Consider the following 22,683-nt stretch of genomic DNA (forward strand, 5'->3'; position numbering starts at 1 on the left):
ACGGTCCCAGCTGGCTTGGTTGAAGTCAGGGGACAAAAACAAAAAAAAATTTCACTCCAAGGCCTCGCAACGACGCCGTAGAAATTTCATACAGGGGATAAAAAATTCTGAGGGGGTGTGGGTTGACAGGATTGAGGATGTGGCTGGGGTGGTAGTCCAATATTTTGAAAATTTGTTTTCGACTGGGGAAAGTCACAGAGTGGAGGAATGTCTTAATGCGGTCAATCACAGGATGTCGCCTAATATGCTAAATATTTTATCAGGAGAGTTTAGTGCCGATGAGGTGAAGACGGCACTATTTCAGATGGGCCCGACTAAAGCTCCTGGACCGGACGGTATGAATGCTCTCTTCTATCAGAAGTTTTGGCATATTGTAGGCTATGATGTAACTAATGCTGTGTTAGATTTTCTGAACTCTGGTCTTATGATGCCTGAATTAAATTATACCCATACTGTTCTCATTCCTAAAGTTAAGTACCCAGAAAAAATGTCCGACTTTAGACCTATTAGTTTGTGCAATGTTATATATAAAATAATTTCTAAAGTGTTGGCTAATAGATTAAAGTTGATTTTGTCTCAATTAATCTCTCCCTCTCAGAGCGCTTTTGTGCCGGGTCGATTAATAACTGATAACGTTCTTGTGGCCTATGAAACCTTGCATGCTATGCATGGTCGGAAAAAGGGAAAGAAAGGGGCTATTGCACTAAAATTGGATATTAGTAAGGCGTACGACAGGGTCGAATGGTCGTTTTTGGAAGGAATGTTGAACAAGTTGGGTTTTCCGGATGGGTGGATTGACCGGATCATGGGTTGTGTAACTACCCCGTCCTTTTCCGTCCGCCTCAATGGTAAGGCTTATGGTAATTTCAGACCTACTAGGGGATTCCGCCAAGGAGACCCGCTTTCCCCTTATTTATTTTTGATTTGTGTTGAGGCTTTTTCATCTCTGTTGACTAGGGAAGAGGTTGTGGGCCGGCTTCATGGAGTGCCCATTTGTCAGTCTGCTCCTTCTATTTCCCATTTGCTTTTTGCTGATGATTTTCTTGTGTTTTGTCAAGCTAAACAGGAGGAAGTACAAGTGGTCTCGGATGTTTTAAACTTGTATGTTGCGGCTTCCGGTCAATGTATAAACTTGGAAAAATCCTCAGTCTTTTTCAGCAGCAATACTTCAAAGGGGCATAGGGACTGGATAAAGAGTGTGTTGAAGGTGAAGGAAGTGGACAAATTCGAATCCTATCTAGGCTTACCCACTTTGATTGGCCGGTCAAAATATCATGCTTTTGCTTTTCTTAAGGAGAGGGTGTGGAAGAAGATCCAAGGGTGGAAGGGGAAGTTACTGTCCAAAGCAGGGAAGGAAGTCCTAATAAAAGCGGTGACCCAATCAATCCCTACATACACGATGGGAGTATTTCTACTGCCAGTGAAACTCTGTAACGAATTGAACATGATGTGTGCTAGGTTCTAGTGGGGCCAAAGTGGGGATGAAAAAAAGATACACTGGAAGAGTTGGGAGTCTCTTGTCCAGTCAAAGAAGGAGGGAGGTTTGGGTTTCAGAGACATCCGGAGTTTCAACTTAGCCATGTTGGCAAAGTAAGGGTGGAGATTGTTGACCAACCATGACTCTCTTCTTTATCGATGTTTTAAAACAAAATACTTCCCCCGGTGCACCTTCTTGGAGGCGGCTGATCATCCTAACAGCTCCTTCGTTTGGAAAAGCTTAATTGCGGCGCAATCTATTTTGAGAAAGGGGTGTTGTTGGCGTGTTGGTTTGGGCTCTTCTATCCGGGTATTAACTGACAAGTGGCTGCCTCACCACCTAAAAAATAAAATCCTGGCTCCACCGAATGAAGTAGAGGAAGATTGGTATGTGGCGGAGCTAATTGATTGGAATAACTTCCAATGGGACCATTCTATCATTGACGGGGCTTTTAGCAAATTCGATGCTGAAGCTATTTATCGAATCCCCCTGAGCAGAAGGTATACTTCAGATGTGTTGGTCTGGCTGCATAACAAAAATGGGCGGTACTCGGTGCGGTCTGGTTACTATACAGCAAGGTTGTTGGCTAGGGAGTCAAAACATATGGGTGAGGGGTCTAACCCAAGGGCTGGCAGTGACGTTTGGGCAAAGGTTTGGGGGCTTCGCATCCCAACTAAGATCAAAGTTTTTGTGTGGCGAGCCTGCCACGATATTCTCCCAACTTATGATAAGCTTAGGCAGCGACAAATCATTGATTTTGACCTCTGCCCTGTCTGCAACCAAGCCCCCGAAACAATTCTCCATTCTTTGTGGGAGTGTGCAGCAGCCCAAGATGTGTGGGCTGGTTGCTCCAATCGTTTGCTGCAGAAGGGGCTGACTATCCAAGCTTCTGTGTTCAATTTGGTGGAGGATTTTTTGCATAAGCTGCCTCCGGATGTGCTGGAATTCTCGTTGGTGCTTTGCTGGCTTCTTTGGCATCGCCGTAACCGAGTTGTGCATGGGGGAATTTTGCAGGAACCTGGGGCTCTGGTTGGACGTGCTAGCAGTCTTTTAGATGAGTATCTGGGGGCTCGGACTCAGCTGGTTTCTCCCATGCCCCATGTGTCAAGTGGTCCATCCCAGAAGTGGCAACCTCCCTTAGGCTTGACATACAAGATGAACTATGATGCTGCAGTGTTCAATGAGTTGCCTGCTACTGGTGTTGGAGTGGTGATCCGGAACAGGGATGGTCAGGTGATGGCAGCGTTGGCGTCAAGGGGTCCTGCTGTTATGGATAGTGAAGAGGCAGAGGTTTTAGCTTGCCGGCGAGCCTTGGAGTTTGCAATTGATGTCGGCTTTGCTGATTTAGTTGTGGAAGGTGATAACTCAAACGTGTTGCGGTCTATTGTTTCTGCTCAGCCGGATTGGTCAAGACTGGGAAACATTTACGATGATGTTCGCTACTTGGCTGCTAGGCTGCGCTTTGTGGAGTTCAAATGCATTAGACGTTCCGCAAATGGGGTGGCCCATTCTCTTGCCCGTTATGCTAGACAAATTAACGATGATTGTATATGGTTGGAGGAAACCCCTCTGCCAGCTCAAAGAGCTTTGTATGAGGACTCTGTTTCTTTGTTGGTTAATTGAAATTGAGTTCTTTTTCAAAAAAAAAAAAAAAAAAAAAAAGAAACCATACCGTGACAATATAAAACATATATGCTCTCACCGTGGAACTATTTGGAAACTGTTTGAATCTTTGTCATATTTTGTCTACTCTTAGGACTAGACCTGAATTGCAACGGTAATGATTTATTTTATTTTTTAAGTTGGGTAGACAGTGGAGAAAGGGGAGGGGAGGGGGAGGTGCTATAAAATTATTGAATGTCATTTTTTACTTTCTACTTATAATATATGTTATACTAGTTAATTTTACAAAAAAAAGTTTTTCAAAATTATAATTGATAAAATTCTTTTTAAGATTGACACTTGCATAAAGAATATCTAAGATGCATGAATATGATTTATAAAATATATTTTAACCTTGTACTCTTCCTTTCTTACATCTAGGTTTGGTTTAGAAGAAAAAAGATTTAAAAAGGAAACGAATCCAGATCTTTTAAAGAGGTAGATATCGCAGTTGAAGAAGATCACTTTCTACTCAAAAGATGTGTTCTTTTCTTACTTGAGAATCACATTTAATGAACCAACAAATATGAAATTTAAAATTTATTAAAAAGCTTATTATTATTATCATCAATGGGATATTAGACTACTTATTAATGAGGCTTTGACTGAAATGGCTCCCTTTTGTTTTCCATTTAACCCTCTTAAATCATAATTAAAGAATATATCCTCTTTTTTCTCTAAAAAAAATTAAAAAAAAAAAAAAGAAAAGAAAAACTGCAGTCAATTTATACAAATTCTGAAATTGCTAAAGATTTTTTCAACTCTAGGACAAGATTTTTTAATTTTTTTTTTTATACAAGATAAAAATTCTACTCTACCCTAATCTAAGTGTATATATATATATATATATATATATATCTATCTGTGAGACTCCCTCTTAGAAACTTGAACCTGGTTCTTAGCCCCCACACCTCACAAACATTTATACTTGTGAAGTAACCACTGTACTTAGGATCCATGGTGGCACTCTTAGGACTAGATCTGAATTGCAGCAATAATGATTTTTTTTTTTTTTTTTTTTTTTTTTTTTTTTTTGAGATGGATAGATAGTGGGGAGGGGGGAGGGGGAGGTGCTATAAAATTATGGACTGAAATTTTTTACTTTCTACTTATAATATATGTTATTTAGTTAATTCTACACAAAAAAAAAAAAAAAAAAGTTTTTTAAAATTAGAATTGATAAAATTATTTTTAAGATGGAGACCTACATAAAGGAAATCTAAAATGAATATGGTTTATAAAAAATATTTTACTCTTGTACTCTTCTTTTCTTATCCCTAAGGTGAATCAGACAAAGTTTCAACGACAAAAAAAGGGTGAACTAGACACAGAATGCAATCACTAGAATTGACAACTACACAAAAAAAATGATGTAGGGCATATTTGTAGCGAACTTGCAGACTGAAATAATCAGCAATGGATCAAAAATTTGGTGGTTTTGGCAAAACTTTATTGATTAGGAAAAAGATACGAAGCCAGATGGGTTATATATCTTAACGCTCAATTGCAAGGAATAAATTGCCTTCACATTGTTCTAACTCTAGGCTTCAGCTGATAATTCAAAATGCAAAAATTAAGCTTCAACTCATCAAAAATTTTCATGTTAGTCTAATAGCTCAGGATGTCTGAGATGATAAGTTTTGGCTTGGTGGGGTTTTGAGTTTGTCCAATTTTAAGCTCAACAGCATCTCTTGCAATTGATGAAGCTATGAGGCCTTAATGAGATAGACTCTGAGGGAAAGACTTTGGTGAAGGAATACCAGATGGATGGGTAATAACAGGAGCACAAGTACCAAAATTCCTCTGGGTTCCAGGCAGCCAAGAATAGGATGGAAAACTTTGTCTAGCAAAATTCACTGTTGGGATGAACTGTTCATTGCCAGGCATTCCCACCTGGTAAGACAAGTAAAATCATCATAAAACAATTGGTTTGGTGCTTAGACTAGGAGAAATATTCAAAATAAAAAGGAAATTAAAAAAAAAAATCAGGGAAACATAAGGAAATTCATAGTTCTTATATCCTAAGACTTGCAAGTATTCAGATTTAGTGGTGAATGAAAAGTGACAAAATAAAATTCCATGCAAGAAATGTATTTTGTAACAAGCTATCTGTGAATGTTGGAAACATCTGAGGCTGCAATGGAGACAAAGATCAAGGATAAGTCCTTGTCACCATAGAATTCAACATGCTGTTTGTGGAAATTTAGAGAACAGTGATGCAACATCAATTTGGCAGTGATTTATCATGAATATATGCATATTCCCCCAGGCTCTAGTGCTTAAAGAAAGGTTACAAATTTCCAATTATATGACATTAGTTCTAACGAAGGAAAGCATAGAAGATCCCTAAGATTACAACACTTATTTATTTTTTTTCTTTATTTATTTTTTTGTGTTTTGCTAAACAAGATTACATTACAGCACTGTGAAATAATATTCCAATCTTGGCAACTACGTACCACTCAAAACAAGTCACATGATATACTAATTCCATATCTAAAACGAAACACCAAAAACACTTCAAACATTGTGGTCATGTTGTGTGATTGGCAAGACAGTGTAAAAGGAAAATGATTTCAGTAAAGGTACATCCCCAGTTAGGCCATTAAAAACTATTCTAGTGGCCATAATTAAGCAATCATGTTTCCTTGAGAACCCTTCATATTAATCCCTCTCTAAAATCCTTATAAAGAAATTTTTTTTAAAAAGTCACTTCAAGACATTGAATCTCTGTTGCTATAAATAGTGTACATGGAATGGTTTACTTCCTTACAAGGCTCAATGCATTTACAAGTTGCATTTAAAGATCATTAAACAGATTTGTTTTTTTAGCTTAATAGTTCATATAGTTTTTATCCAATTATCCAATAGTACAGATAAAACACTCACAATGCTGTGAACTTAAAATCAGTATTTTTACTACCATATGAAATATCAACTCAACAAATAAAAAGTGGCAAATGTCAAATATATTGTTGCTTACCATGGATGGACACCAAGAGTAATTTGGAGCACCAGAGATTAGGGGTGACATTTGAGCAGATGGTGGAATATCGATGCAGACATGCGGGAATCGATTCACATTCTGAACAGCAGCAGTAGCCTATAACATTCAAAAAAGCCATTAAAGACTTCTAAATTCCAACAACTCAGATACAAGTATTAGTTATACTCATTGATCTATGGACTTTTTTTACCTCTAGTTGGCTCTCATTAATATTCACCAAGTTAACTACTGTATTTTAACATACTGTTTTGCATTATATTTGAATAAACTTGAGGTGTATGGACTTACCTCTGATGACCTTTCACCATCACTTTTCTTTGTTTGTGAAACTGGGGAATCCTCAGGAGTTATTTCCTGTAAGTCCATGATTCTAGTCATATCTATGAAATGAGAGAGAGAAAGAGGGAGAGAAGGAGAGAGATGTATTACATATTCATTCAGAGACAAGTCGAACACACTTGGTCTACGTTTCTTCTTATCAATTGCAGCCTGTCTCAGAAAATATTTCTGTGCATGACTAGCAACCTGAGATGGGGACCTGGTGGTCACAAACTTCTTTGAAATTCCTCTCCAATCACCTTTCCCAAGCTTCTTCAAACCAGCTAGAAATACAACGTGCTCCTCCTCAGTCCATGGCGTCCCTGAACAAACAAACAAACAGCAACGTCTTTTTAGCAAACACCAAATGGACACAATATTGTATGATCTTAAAAAGAAAATGACAAAGTTTAGCTCCAAACATTTAGAGCTTATGGCTACCATATCCACTAAAAAAAATTAATATATAATTATATATTTTGAAAATCTGACTGTTAAATTATATATTTTTTTATGTTTTTAACATCTATATCAAATTTTGTTATAATCTAATATTGTTTACTATTTAATTCATAAAATTACTTCTTAAGCATAAAGAAAATATAATTTAATGATGGATTTGTCAAATCTCACATTAAAAAGCCATTAGTTCTAAATATGTTTGGAGTTGAACTTTGTCCAAAAGAAATATAAGAATCTGAAGAGATCAGTCATTGTGCTATTAGTAATAATAATTTAGGAATACAAATTAGTAATATTTTTAATCATTGAATGTTTTGATAAATGCTATAAAAAAAAATTAAAAAAAAAGTCTTCACAAATCAGTATGGAAAGCATATCCTCGCGTAGGGTTCAAAAAATCCCAGAAATCTCCTTCTAAATTATAGAGTACAAATTACCACAATAGATACAAAAGGCAAAAAGAAAAAGAAAAAATTCCTCCATCTAAAATTATAAATTATACTATCATACATCAAATAAATAGATTTTACTGAAGATCCATTAATCCAACAAATCCAAATAAATAAAAAGGAAAAACTGTGATAAATTCCATCAGAATTAATTAAAACTTAAAGTAGTAAATTCTTATTTTGATGAAAGGAAGTAATAATAATCGTAATTAACAAGCAAATATATAGATTGCAGAACCCTAATCTGTAAAACTGGGAAAAAAAAAGGTGAAATATAATGATCCAAACAAACAGATCCCATGTACACAAATCACAACATGTTATGAATCAAAACTCATCCCAATACACACAAGAACACAAAAACATAGAAGTAGTAATAATAATAAAAAAAGCAACAACACTGATATATAAAGCAAATCTGACATATATATGTATACATGCATACCCTTCTTTCTCTCACGATCAACAGCCTTGCGTTGAACAATACCATCGGAGAGATACCCAGTATTAGCTTCATCATCATTGATCTTTTTGGAGCTCAGATTTCCTGTGCTAAAACTCTTTTTCATAGAATCATCAACAATTTTTGGCAAATACACACCGAAAATCTTCACGCTATTATTGCCATTGGCAATATTATTATTATTATTATTATTGCACGTCCTAGAGTTGTGCCCATTGACCCCACAATGGGAGCACTTTCTTGCAGATTCTCTCACCATTGTTCTCTCTTCCAAAAGAGAGCCCTACAGAATGAAAGAAATCTGTATCTCTGGCCGTGCAAGGACGTGCTGCCTAAAGATTACATATATATATATATATATATATATACACACACAATATTGTTTTCTGATTTCCTTGTACGTACTACCCTTGTTTGTCAATGCTACTGCTTTTTTCCATATTTTTCTTAGCCACGTATGTTTGAAAAATTCTGTGATTCGTCTTTCCCAGAAGAGATAGATTTTCCCACTTGCGTGTGGGAGAATGTGATGAGTATATAGTCTAACTTACCAAACAAAATAGAGAGACTATATATAGGTTTGTGAATTGTAACGATATTTAAAAAGTTTTTTTTATTACTTTTTTTATGAAATAATATTTAAAAAGTGAGACTATAGAAAAGAGTGATGTTTTTTAAGTCAATGAATAATGGACACTTATGTATTTGTTAAGAGTTTTGTAAATTAATTGGTACTTTTTAGTGTTTTAATGAAACGACCAGAATTCAAATCATTCCTCACATAACTATCAAATTATAATTTTTTTTTTTTAAAATAGACACTTAGTTTATATGTAAGTTCTTATTGTGATGCATCATATGTGAGACCAAAACATTCGTATGAAGGATATACATATTTTTTCAATATATATATATATATATATATATATATACTACATTGAGGAAATATGTTTTTAGTAAGATAATCAATTTGGAGTATATCACTCTAGAATAAAGGGACAATTCCTTTAACCTGAAATTGACAACTGCAGTGTCTGCCACGTGATCACAAAGTGACACGAGGCCAATAACCGCACCCAAGGCCAGGCTTAATACCAAATTTGCCAATGGTAAACGTCACCATGGCCAGTCTTATCTCCAAATTTGGCAATGGCAACTGTTTCATAAAGAAAGCCAAAAAAAAGAGTTGACGCGTCCATCTCCTACCATTTCTTACATGCGAAGAAATCTCTAGTTCATAAAGAGTTATTATAAACTTTCACTAGTGTGAACGAATAAAAATTAGATATGTCTAAAGTTTTGTAGTTTAACTGACATTTCATTTTGTTTTCAATAGAGATATTTAAAATTCAAAGCTCTCTCCCCAACTTTTAAATTATTAAAAATAAATAAATAAAACACATGAGAAGTTGTAATTAGTGAATAACTTTGAATGGAACAAATTTTTTTTATCCTTCCACATAAGTAAAAACTAAAATATTTATTATAAAATTATTAAATATTATGGGATCTACTATTCATATAAGAGGAAGAAGTTCTACCTCATTATACTCTTGAAATATTATAATCACTTATGTTTATTTTAATTAAATCAAAAGAAAATTAATTGGTGGTAAATTACAACTTCTTATATCCAACTAGTCGAAGGCCTTATTGCTCTAAAAAAAATTCTCATATGAAGGATATGCATGTTTTCTTAATATATCTGTTGAGAAAATATGTTTGTAGTAAGATAACCAATTTGAAGTGTATCACTCTAGAATAAGGGGATAATTATATTCCTTTATTAACCTGAAATTGACAACTGCAAAGCTTGCGATGTGATCACAAAGTGACACAAAGCCAGTAAACGCACCTAAGGCCAGACTTAATACCAAATTTGCCAATGGTAACCATTACCATGGCCAATCTTATCACCAAATTTTCCAATAATAACTACATAAAGAAAGTCACAATAAGAGGTGACACATCCATCTCCTACTATTTCTTTCATACGAAGGAATCTTTACATGGACAGAGCTATATATTGACTTGGGGGGCAATGGGGCCCCCCAAATTTTTTATAAAAAAAAAATATTAGTATATTATTAGGTACTAATTTTAGCAATTTTGTTCAATAAAATTATACTTTGTCCCCCCTTAACAATACCATCAATTTATAGTTTTAGCATTTTCCACCTTTTAAGGGCCATAAAAAATTAATAGATTAAATCTAAAACAAAATATACAAGTCCAAAAAAATTAGCCCAACAACAAAAATTACCGATAATAAAGCTAAAAAAAAAAAAATTAAGCCCAATCAATCAATATAATTTACCCAAAACAAGCAACCTAGCTCTTTAAAAAGTTTTAAACAAAAATCTTTAGTGGTTAAGTATTAGAATCAAAGGCCGGAACTACTACACACAGTGAGTAGCAAAGCCGTCCTCCCTAACTCCAAGTCCTGACTCGATCCCTGAATCTATAGTTTATAAAGACTTATTATAAACTTTCACTAGAATGGAGGAATAAAAATTAGATTCGTCAAAAATTTTGTAGTTCAACTATCAAATTATTTATAATTAAAAAAAAATAATAAACACATTGACAAGTTGTAATTACTAGATAACACCAATAAAGGGACAAATTTTTTTTAGGCGAAAACACCATTTTGGTCTTTACATTTTGGTATAACAGTCAATTTGGTCCCTACATCTTTTAGCGATTAATTTGGTCCCTGTTATTTTTCACTTGCAATCAATTTGATCCCTGCCGTTAATTCGCTAACAAAAAATGCATACATGACAAACCTTTTGCATTGTCGGCACACATGTGACTAAAATAATAATATAAAATCAAATAATTAAATATTTAAAAAATCCACTTATGCATTTTAATAAAAAAGAAAATTTCACGTCAAACAAAAAATTATGAAAAAATTAATTGAAAGAAACAAATAAAGAAAATGATTTTTTTTTTTAAATCCACAATTTCTTTTATTTTCTTTTTCTATTCTTCTTAATCTACTTCGACGCAATGGGCACTTTCTTCGAGTCGTTTTTTTGGGTCACCGGCGTAACTCTCCCGATTGGCATTGCCAGATTTGCCGCCGCGAACTTCTTCTACTCGGATGTCCCGCTCCACCACGACATGGCACTCCAGATGGTCAACACGGTCAGCGACTGGTCAACAATCACACACGCCCTCAACCTGGGTTGCAGCCGTGGAATCCCCTTGAACGCCATGGTAATGCAGCTGAAGAAAGAAGGGAGTTCGGGTCGAGTCGTCGGGTTGGATCGGAACAAAATGACGACGTTGAAGACGCTACGCACCGCGAAGATTGAGGGAGTAGGAGAGTACGTGACGTGCAAACAAGGCAACGTCCGGAGCTTGTCGTTCGGCGATAAGTAATTCGACGTGGTGGTATCAGGAGTGTTCATGGTGGGATTTTCTTTTTTATTAAAATGCATACGTGGATTTTTTTAATATTTACTTATTTGATTTTATATGATTATTTTAGTCACATGTGCATCAACAATGCAAAACATTTGTAACGTTTGTATTTTTCATTAGTGAACTAACAGTAGGGATCAAATTAAGTGCAAGTGAAAAATAAAAAAGGATCAAATTGACCGTTATCAAAATGTAGAGACCAAATTAACTGTTACATCAAAATATAGAGATCAAAATAGTGTTTTTGCTTTTTTTTTTTTTTTTTTTATTCTTACACGTAAGTAAAAGCTAAAATATTTATTATAAAATTATTAAATATTGTGGGATAGGAAGGGGAAGTACCACTATGTTATACTCTTGAAATGTTATAATTACTTATGTATATTTTGTTTCAATCAAAAGAAAATTAATAAATGGTTAAAATTATAACTTCGTATATCCAACTAATTAATTGAAAATCTGATTGACTGTTTTAATGATGAACTTATAGAATATATAAATTACTCAAAATAAGATACAATGAAATAATCATTAATATCACAAACAAACAAAAATTAGATTATTTCAAATTGAATTATTTCTACAAAACCCTATGCCATCTAAAAAAACTACCAAGCAGATCGATCTTCAAATTAATCAAATATAAGAATATAAAACAGGGGGAAAAAAAAACCCTTTAAATGTGCATTTGAGTATGGAAAAAGTTTGGCTACAAACTGGACTATAGCCTAAAAATATAACTCCCATTCAAAAATTAATTTGGCTACATATTTTGAAAATCTAACTGTCAAATTGAATGTCTTTTAAGTTTTTAACACACATTTAAAATTTCATGCCAATCAGATTTTATTTATTTTTCAATCAATTAACTTAATTTTTATATATAATTTTAAACTATAAAAACTTAAAATTTAAATATTTGATTGATGACATAGGCATAATTATTTGATCTTCTAGAAATTTGTAAACTTGAAGGATATAAAAGAAAATGTAATCCAATGATGAATTTGTGAAAATTTACATCCAATAAAAAGATGTTGAATGAAGTTGTATTCTTAGGCTAGCTACAACAAAGTTTGTTGCCCTTTATCCTTTAAGTATTGCTTAAAAAAGTTTAGCATTTTTATTTTCTCAACTCTTTTTTTTTTTTTTTTTTGGCAAATGATTTAAATTTTAGTTTTATAACATAAAAGTTACAAAAAAAATTATATCTTATTATAAAATTATATAAATAAGCTACTGAAAGTAATTTATTCTCAAACACACTTTAAATATTCTAAAGAATTTTTAAAAAAAAACCGTTAATTTGTTTAAAATGAAAATTTAAAAAAAAAAATCTATAGCTTTAAACAAAACTAGCTATAAAAGATCTTGGCATAAATCTCAGACTTGATTACCCAAAAAAAAAAAAAAAAAGTCTATATAACTTCCAGCATGTCAAAATAAGACACATACTAGCTACAAATGAGCCTGAGGGCCAACACATGACAAAGGTAGTATAATGGCTCAATCCACTATATATATATATATCCCTTTTCTTTTCTTTTTTTTGGAGGAACTATGTATATCCCTTTAACCAAACAAATAAAGTAGATGTCAGTATCCAAATTTAATACTTCATGATAAAATAGTATATGATTTAAAATAAATTTAATACCAATCTTACCACATAGAGGCTTCCAATTACTCCTTACAAATATAGTTTATTTATAGGACCTATAGCAAGAACTAATTTTCAAAAGGACAAAATTTAGTTACAAAATTAATGAACTTACTTAATATCTTTTTATTGGAGGTGAATTTTGACAAATTCACCATTAGATTACATCTTCTTCTTATATCCTCTATACTTGCAAAATTTCAAGAAATTTTAAGATTCATAGTTAGGTTATCAATAAATTTTTTTTAAATTTCAAATTTTTGTAATTTAAAATTATGAACAAAATATAAACTTATAGATCATATAGTAAATAATATCCGATTGACACAAAATTTAAGATGTATATTAAGAATGTAAAGAACACGCAATTCAATAGTTAGATTTTCAAAATATGTTGTAATATTTATTTTATTGAGTGAGTTTGTAACCGTAAGTTACAACCAATTTTGTAACTAAATTTTTTCCTTTCCAAAAATACCTCTCAAAATTATAGATCCAAACCTTAAAAAATTTAATAATTCTCTTATATAAAATGGCTATAATTAATTTGCTGCCTCTCTTCCATTTTCTCCATACTCTTTACTAGTGGTTCTTGAAAAGACTCAGAACTTCTAGAATACTAGTGACACCAATATTTAATATTGGTTGTTTAAACTCCACTTCCCCCACCCCCCACAACAATCTAAAATTTTTAAAAAAAATCACTCCAATATGCTATAATGTTTTAAAGGATAAAATTTAGTTACAAAATTTGTTGTAGACTAAGACTACAACCTTATTCAATAAAATAAATATTACTACATATTTTAAAAATCTAATTGTTGAATTATATGTTCTTTATGCTCTTAATACACATGTCAAATTTTGTGTTAATAGGTTATTATTTTTTATATGATATATAAGTTTATATTTTATGCATAGTTTTAAAGTATAAAAACTTGCAATTTAAACAATTTATTTATGACATAACTATTGATCTTTAATTTTCTAGAAATTTTGCAAGCGGGGAGGATATAAGAAGAAAATGTAATCCAATAGTGCATTTGTCAAAATTTATCACTAATAAAAAGATATTGAGGCTACAACCAATTTTGTAGCTAAATTTATTTTGTTATTCTTTAAAATAAATCATTAGATTGCTCTCATATAAGGATCTTAAACTATATTTATTCCCAAAAAATCATGAAAAATACAAAAATTCTAAGATATATTTATTTGGCTAAAATGCAAAATTCACCTTCTATGTTTCACCAAAATTTATTTCAGTCTTCTAACTTTCAAGTTTATTTAATAAAGGATTTTCCATCAACTTTGTTTATATATTGTGGTTAATTTTCTAATTTTTTTAATTTTTCATCAATTTTTTAAATTAAAAAATTCAATTAATGATTGAAAAAGTATTTTCCATATATTTTTTTCAAAAATTTTTAACATAAGTTGACAAAAAGGCCTTAATTGAATAAATCTAAAACTTAGAGTATTAAAATGAACGAAATTGAAGTTAAAAAACTTAAATGAATATAGAAGAAACTTAGAGGTGTGTTTTGAATTTATTTATTTATTTTTTGCCCATTCGTTTGATAGAAACTTGTTTTGCAAGATAAAATGTTACTTAGTATCGAAACAATAAATATATCTAAAACTTTTAAGCTATTAATTATTAAGTTATTAATGCAACTTCTTCTATAAAAAAAAAAGAGCTATTAATGCAACTATTTCTATATATATAAAAAAAAAATTATTAATACTACGCCTTGAGTTATATTAGGATAAAAAGTTTTATAAATATCAGTATATCAATATCTAGATAATTTAAAAGACCAATAATAATTCATTTAAAAAAATATCAATTTAAAGAAGTTGAAAAATGAAAAAGACATTGTAGTGGGCCTTTTTTGGTTAAAGTGGGCTGGGTTGCTTTCTGTAGTATTGGGCTCAAGTATTCTGAGTATGGGAGTTGTGACTCGTCAAACTGCAACTCAATTTGATCCTACTTGTGCGCAAATTATGCCTCGCCTGCCAAAAGCACGCTTTACGGGGGACAGAACTATTTCAGATGGGTTGCAACAGGCAGATATGATAATAACAAGATAAAATAAAATATTTAGAAATCTTTATTAAGGTAAACAGATAATCCCTACTTAAGAAAAAGATAATCACAGTTTAATAACAATTATTTTATAAGAAAAGTAAGGGGAACAAGTGGGTTGTATATGAGCTAATTGAGAAAGGAAATAAATCAGATCAAGTCTGATCCGCAGGACCAAAACCAAAGAGGGAAGAACGCCTCTTCTCAAAGTGAATAATCTCTCAGAAATATCCTGCCGTGGAAATTAATCACTTCGAGGGAAGTGGACCTAAATGGTTGGTGCACAAGAACACTCTTTATCTCCGGCAGAGAGCAAGATTTTGAAAGGGAGAGAAGGAATCAACTTATTGGTGCATGCCTGTCGTTCTAACTCTCTATCTGTTTTTTTCCTCCTTTTCTAATATTCCCCTTTCTTATCTTTTTCTTTTTACTTCTTTTTCTTAATCCTTGTTTTTTTATTTCCTAGTTTTCAAGTTTCCAATACTGTGGTGCTTGTCGCCCTTCCTTCCAACACATGGCAAGGGCCTCTTTATAGTGTCTGCCATGATTGGATTTTACTATTTTAGCCCTTAACCACCTTTGTCTGGTATGGGTGTACCTGCTGACCACCACTGGTTCGTCTGTGTGCCACTCCCCATCGCCAGACAAAAAAAAAAAAAAAACTATTTTGTTTGTTTGTCTGTCTGCTATGGCACCCTTTCCTGCTACGGTGTGGATACCTTCTTTCTCCCTATCCCTCATGGCATGCACCTAGTGGTTCCAGTTCAACTTTGCCCCTTTGGATGGTATGTCATCCCAACATGACACTTTCCCCAAAAGAGCCCTAGTAGAAACCTCAAAATATGTTTTCCCATGTCCCCAACGCCAAAGCCCTCTTTCCTTTGACCCATGACCTCACCGTGTCCTGTATTGGCTGGGTACAGGCTAGTGAGATCTGGGCCTTGTGCGTGCCTTTCTTCCATGTATGTCCAAAATCTGCTTACTGCTCATGCATCTGCCGTGGTTGGCCTACACAGTCTGCCGCCCGTTTTTGACTATTTTTTGGTTTCCATTTCCTTTATGGCTTGTCCTATTCGGGGTTGGGCCTTGCTTGACGGTGGGCTTTACTTTTTTTCAACCCACCCTTTTTCCTGCTACCATCTTCTGCCATACCACTCTATTATTCCTGCTGCGAAGTTGTTTTGCGTCAATTTGGTTGGGCCTCTTTGGGCTTGCTGTTTATTCTTCTCCTAATGGCCGAGCAAGGCCATTGGTTATTTTGTTACATCATTGCCAGGGTCCTGTGTCCCATTTGTTTTCCCTTGGGCGTCCCAGGCCCATTTGCTTCCCTTGGGCTTCCTTGGCCCTTTTCTTAATTTTGCATTATCATGGGCTTTTACTGAATTCTTTGGGTTTCCCCGGCCCAATTACATTATTTCTCATCATTGGGATTCATAGACTTGTCATCAATTCCTTACTTTCTTTACTTTCATTACTTTGGGCCTGTCGTGGCCCATTATTACTTTTCCACATCATATACTGCTCATAGTTTGCTTTTTCTTTCTTTTCGGGCTCCTTTAAGCCCATTTACCTCTTCAAGACCCATTTGTTTATCTCATGGGCCTGTGATCCATTATTCTTACTGCTGGGGCTTAATGAGTTTTCTATCTATTTGCCAACTCTTTTCTGTCCGTGTTGCTAGGCTTCTTCTTTCCACTTGGGCTTTCGAAATGGCCATCAACAGACATTTTATTAGTCAAAACACTATTGCTTGCTTTCAAAAGAAGCAGATTTAATACTTCACGATAAAATAGTATATGATTTAAATTTAATTTAATGCCAATCTTACCACAGAGGCTTCCAATTACTCGTTGCAAATATCGTTGATTAATAGGACCTAGAGTATGAACTAATTTCCAAAAACATCTCCCAACCAAAAGTATAGATCCTAAAGTATGGTATATAAAAAATAAAACTCTAATAATTAACTTATATAAATGGCTATAATAATATGCCTATCTTCTATATTCTTGCATCTCTTTAATGATCCGTCAAAAAATTCAAAACTTCTAGGATACTAGGATACTAATTAATTATAACAATTTGTTCAAGTGATAGTTTAGTAGTAATAACATTTTTTTTTTTTGTAAATATGCTATCATATTTAAAAGATATGGTTAAATTGCCCTCATTTAAGGATCTTAAACTATGTTTTTTTTTTTTTTTTGGTTTGGTCGAGAGAGAGATCTTAAACAATGCTTGTTCTTGAAAAATACAAAAATTCCAAGATATATTTATCTTTTGCCCTTTTTATGCGATTTTTTGCCCGTTTGATTGGTTTGATTGATAGAAACTTGTTTTGCAAGATAAAATGTTACATAGTATCAAAACAATGAATATTTTAGATAAAAGTTAAAAATGTTTAAGCTTATTAATTAAGTTATTAATGCACCTGTTTCTCAAATTTTTTATTTATTAATGCGCCTTCCCTTATATTAGGGAAAAAAAAGTTTTATAAATATCAATGTGAGGGCCAGTCAATCAACAGGCCCATTAAGGTCAGGATCGTTGGGCCTGTGGCCCTTCCGAGGATGCATATCCGTCCAAGGAGGCTAAGTCAGGTCATAAGGGTAATTACCGAGGGGGGTGGTAGTCAATATTACGAAAGTAGAGTTCCGTATTTGTGCGAGGACGCCATACTCCTCGGCAGTATGCGTCCGAGGACGATCAGGACGCGGTTTTGTTACAACCGGACCTCAGAATTATGTCACCGCTGAAGATAGGATAACAAACCAAGGGTAAGAAAAAAAAGGCAAACAAATATCTATAACTACAGCTGCCTCCGCATTAATTACCTTTCAACCAACTCTCTGGCCGCATTAATGTGGAGGTGATACCTGAACAGTAAGGAGGCAGCCTTACAGCTGCCCATAGGAAGTTCCAGGAGGTGCTAGATGGGACAGAAAGAAATCCCCCGAACCCAACCTACACGTGTGTGGTGAGGATGGAACACAGAGGGTGGTATATAAACTGAAAGAAGAACATGCAAAAAGGGGGATCGGAACATAAGAGAAAGAAATAAGCATAAACTGAGCAAGAAGAACGTGAAAAGCAAAAGAACTGTATTGACTACCAGAAAAAAACCGATTGTTGTGCCAGCTCTACCTTCAATATACGTGAGGGTGAATCTTTTCATTCCAGAAAAGTTAATCTAGCTCTTAATACCCACGCTCTACAAATTATATTGTTTGGACCTATTTACGTGCGAACCCAGTATCATTTTGGGTTGTTACAAATCGAGTCCTTACAATCAAGATTATAAATATCTAGATAATCTAAAAGACCAATAATAATTCATTTTATTTGAATATTCTTTGAAAAAAAATCATATCAATTTAAAAGAAATTGAAAAATTAAAAAGATATTTTTTATTAGTCAAGGCACTATTGCTTGCTTTCAATAAAAAAAGAAGTAGAAATGGGATAAAAAATTTGAGAAATGGGTTTTGTCTCATTTAATATTAATTTTTACTGAAAAAGTATATTTATAGATACAAATAGATTTGAAAATTTTTTTTGAAATCTATCATTGCTCCATTATAATTGATCTATTTCATTAGGTCAAGGCTCTAACACACTATGGGTTCCAGTTAGCTTAACTGGTAAAGTTTCTGATTGTTGAATAAGAGATCTGAGGTTCAATCCCCACCTATACTAAAAACTAATTTGTGTCTTAGTTTGATGATAGATCTGAGATTCAATTCCTGCTTATACAAAAAACTTAGGGCACGTTTGGTAGACTGTAATTAGCACTGTAATGTAATAGTTATTCTTATGGTTTAGCTATTCAATAGTTTGGTTATATTTTTATTACAGAGAATAGTCATTTCTTATGAATAGCTATTCTTTAAAATGAGGAATAATTATTCCTCTCTAAAAGGGTTGTAATAGCTATTCCTTAGTAGATGTAATAATTTATAACATTAATATATTTCCAAATAAATAAACTTTCCATATCCACCTAACAATTATGGAAATAAAAAATCAACAAAAAATAACTCATCTTTCTAAAATTTAAAATATATTATTTTCTAGGAAATATATTTGTATAAATGAGATATTTCCTAAAATAGATCATAAGTTTTATTCTAATGTTACAACTCACAACCAAACTAATGAATAGATTTAGTTATTCCATTACAACATCCGTTATTCCTGGTAATAAAGATTACCATTCCTGTTATAATCCACATTCAGTGTACTAAATGTACCCTTATTAGTATTTTGATTTGATGATAAGGAACTATTATCAGGAATGGATACCATAGGTTGAAACTCTCTTAAAAATTAAAAAAATTATATATAAAAAAAAAAATTAGTGTTTCAATCCATTTCTGTTGGTGGGTCCATAAACGACTTAGGTTATGTTTGGTAACAGTTTTTGTTTTCTATTTTCAAAAACTTGTTTTTGAGAATATAAAGAAAAAACAAATTTCTTGTATTTTTGAAATAAAAAACATGTTTGGTTAGTTGAAATTAAAAAGATAGGGTTTTTAAGAAAAAAATAGAAAATACTAAAATATATTGTTCCTAGGATTTGAACTTTAATTGCTAACTCATTAAATAAAATAGATTCATTAAATTAAATGTGTGTTTTCATTAACTTTTGAAAGTTAAAAACTTAAAACAGCCTTTTATATGTTTTCAATTTCCTTTACAAATTAAGTTTTGAGAACAATTTTTGTTTTCTGTCCATTTTGAGTTGCCAAACAAGTTTTTTAGTTTCAAAAATGAAAAATTGTTTTTGAAAAAAAAATAGGGGGAAAAAATAGTTACCGAACATACTCTTAGTTTTACTCCTTTTCAATTTTAATTTCTTAAATTAGAAAATTCCTGAAAACTAATAATTAATATATATATATATATATATAGATAGATAGATAGATAGATAGATAGATACGAATAGATTTGGAATCTATCGTTGCTCCATAATAATTAATCTCTTTCATTAGGTCAATGCTCTATCACACCAATCAATTTCTTTTTGCTCTTTATCATAAAAATATTTTAGCCAAATTACAAATCATAGCCCCTAACTTTGATCAAATTTTAAATGAGTCTTGTAACTTTTTTCTATAATTTAAATCCTCTAACTTTGACTTGTGCTCAATGTAGGGTCCGTTTGGATACTGCTTATTTTGCTGAAAATTGAAAATACTATAACAAAATAATTTTTAAATGTGTGAATAGTGCCATAAGACCCATTTTTAATGAAAGTTTTGTTGAAAAAAAGATATTTGTGGGTCCCGTGAATAGTGCACGGGACCCACTGGAATCTCTCTAAAGTTGCGTTTACACGCTTCAAAAAAACAAAAAACGCAGACACTGGACGTGCATCAGCGCTATCCAAACGCTGTTGTAGTCTTTCAATCCATTTCTGTTGGGTGGGTTTCGTTAACTATTAGAAATTAACTTTTAATTTTAATTTCTAAAATTAAAAAAATCCTGAAAACTAATTTTATATATATATATATATATAATTTTTTTTTTCACATTTGGGATTTGGGAAGAACATAAAGAAAAAATAAAGAGCAAATATAAAAGAGTAAGCTCTTACTTGTTTTGGATTTTATTTTATCAATAACAGTATTTGGATTTTTTACTCCCAAAAAAAAAAAAAATCCAAAACTTGTTCCCAAAAACTATTTAAGTCTATATACCAATTTTTGTACGAATTCAAAAACTTGTATTAACATATCCATCCAAAAAAAAAGAAAAACAGTTTACTAATTCAACAACTAATTTCTATATACATAGCATGTTATGCTAATATACAAATCTTACCGTCATTAGCAAAATCTAACAAATTTGAAACTCAATTTTACGGTCCAGAGTAAAAAGAAATAAAAAATTAATTTAGCTCATCCAATTTTCCCCTTCATCTTCTCACCAACAATAAAAAATAACAAGAAATATTGCGATTTACACTTTAAAGGAGAAGTCTATGTGAGCTCTAAGACACCGTGAAGGAGACTGGGTTGTGACTTTGATCAAATTTTAAATGAGTCTTGTAACTTTTCTCAATAATTTAAATTCTCTGATTTTAATTTGTGCTCAATGTAGTCTTGCAATCCATTTCTATTGGGTGGATTCTATTAACTATTAGAAATTAACGACGTGGCTTTACTCCTTTTTTATTTTAATTTCTTAAATTAAAAAAATCTTGAAAACTAATAATAAATATATATATTTTTTCATATTTGGGATTTGGGAAGAACATAAAGAAAAGAAAAGGAACAAACATAAAGGAGTAAGCTCTTACTTGTTTTGGATTTATTTTATCAATAACAGTGTTTGGATTTTTTACTTAAAAAAAAGAAAAAGAAAAAACCCCAAAACTTGTTCCCAAAAACTATTTAAGCCTATACACCAATTTTTGTACAAATTCAAAAACTTGTATTAACAAATCCATCCAAAAAAAGAATAATAGTTTACTAATTCAACAACTAATTTCTATATACATAGCATGTTATGCTAAATATATAGATCTGACCGTCACTAGTAAAATCAAACAAATTTGAAACTCAATTTTACGGTCTAAAGTAAAAAAATCAAAAATTAATTCAACTCATCCAATTTTCCCCTGCATCTTCTCACCAACAATCAAAAGTAACAAGACATACTGCGATTTACACTCTAAAGAAAGAAGTCTATGTGAGCTCTAAGGCACCATGAAGGAGACTAGGTTGTGACGGTGATACTGGTCACGATATTGGTTGGGTCATAGTGAAGATCTGGGTCTCTCTCTCTCTCTCTCACACACACACACACACACACACACACACAGAGTTTTCAATTTTTTTTTTTTTTTTTTGGTATTTTAAAACAACGGTAGATGAAAGAACTACAATGAATATACAAATCAAAGTTATAAGACTAAAATTAATAACTTCAAAGTTATAGAATTGAGTTGAAAATTAATAAAATTTAGATTCTGCAATTTGTAATTTAGCTAAATATTTTTGAGGTGAAATAAACACGACTTTTTGTCCTAATTTGACTACTCATACCACTGCCATGAGTCCAATGCATGCAACCCTAAGAGCATCAGCATCTCGAAATTCCAATTCTATTCTATTTTACCATTCCAATTCTATTCTATTTTACCATTACAAAGAGCCACTTTATCATTATACCATACCATTTTACAATACCTCTAGCATCCCAAACTTTTATTTTCCTATTCTACTTATTAAAATAATATATCTACATAATAAAATAATATATCCCAAAACCCAAATAAAAATCCAAATCACCACCTACTACCACCATCACGGCACCACCATAAACAACCATCAACCCATCATCGATCCCAAACCCATCAATCCATCAACAACCATAGCACCAATCAAACCCATCAACCCAACAAACCCATCAGCATCGATCAAAAAAACCACGGAGATCTCAATTCTTTGATTTCTAGGAAAGCAACCCTGTCTACTGATGATGCTATTGACGAGGAGGTCACCGACACCGAATGGTTCTTTTTGGTTTCCATGACTCATTAATGACGATGGTCTCCCCAATCAAGCTTTTTTCAACACCAACCCTTTTTGGGAACAATTCAATTTCGACGATGAAGCTTGAATCAGGTGAGATTTTGAATTTCGAGGAGAGCAAGAGGAG

The 22,683-nt window shown here is 32.6% G+C and overlaps 2 protein-coding genes across 2 annotated transcripts; one reads left to right on the top strand and one right to left on the bottom strand.

The window, feature by feature from the left end:
- Positions 1-4,402: 4,402 nt before the first annotated feature.
- On the bottom strand, positions 4,403-8,326 carry LOC115962152 (probable transcription factor At5g61620). The gene is made up of 5 exons (XM_031081039.1): positions 7,821-8,326; positions 6,576-6,787; positions 6,435-6,500; positions 6,123-6,242; positions 4,403-5,032 (listed from the first exon to the last, which is right to left on the bottom strand). The coding sequence occupies exons 1-5, from the start codon at positions 8,095-8,097 to the stop codon at positions 4,856-4,858; spliced, it is 852 nt and encodes a 283-aa protein (XP_030936899.1). The 5' UTR covers positions 8,098-8,326; the 3' UTR covers positions 4,403-4,855.
- Positions 8,327-10,853: 2,527 nt separating this feature from the next.
- On the top strand, positions 10,854-11,228 carry LOC115961516. The gene has a single exon (XM_031080490.1). The coding sequence runs from the start codon at positions 10,854-10,856 to the stop codon at positions 11,226-11,228; it is 375 nt and encodes a 124-aa protein (XP_030936350.1).
- Positions 11,229-22,683: the final 11,455 nt, after the last annotated feature.

This window comes from Quercus lobata, chromosome 9 (assembly GCF_001633185.2).
Source record: "Quercus lobata isolate SW786 chromosome 9, ValleyOak3.0 Primary Assembly, whole genome shotgun sequence".
NCBI lineage: Eukaryota > Viridiplantae > Streptophyta > Magnoliopsida > Fagales > Fagaceae > Quercus > Quercus lobata.

Coding starts and splice junctions, on each gene's coding strand:
- LOC115961516 (XM_031080490.1), top strand. CDS start 10,854: ATGGGCACTTTCTTCGAGTCGTTTTTTTGGGTCACCGGCGTAACTCTC.
- LOC115962152 (XM_031081039.1), bottom strand. CDS start 8,097: ATGGTGAGAGAATCTGCAAGAAAGTGCTCCCATTGTGGGGTCAATGGG. Junction 6,788..7,820: donor TGATCGTGAGAGAAAGAAGG/GTATGCATGTAT, acceptor TTGTTTGTTCAG/GGACGCCATGGACTGAGGAG. Junction 6,501..6,575: donor ACTTGTCTCTGAATGAATAT/GTAATACATCTC, acceptor ATGGACTTACAG/GAAATAACTCCTGAGGATTC.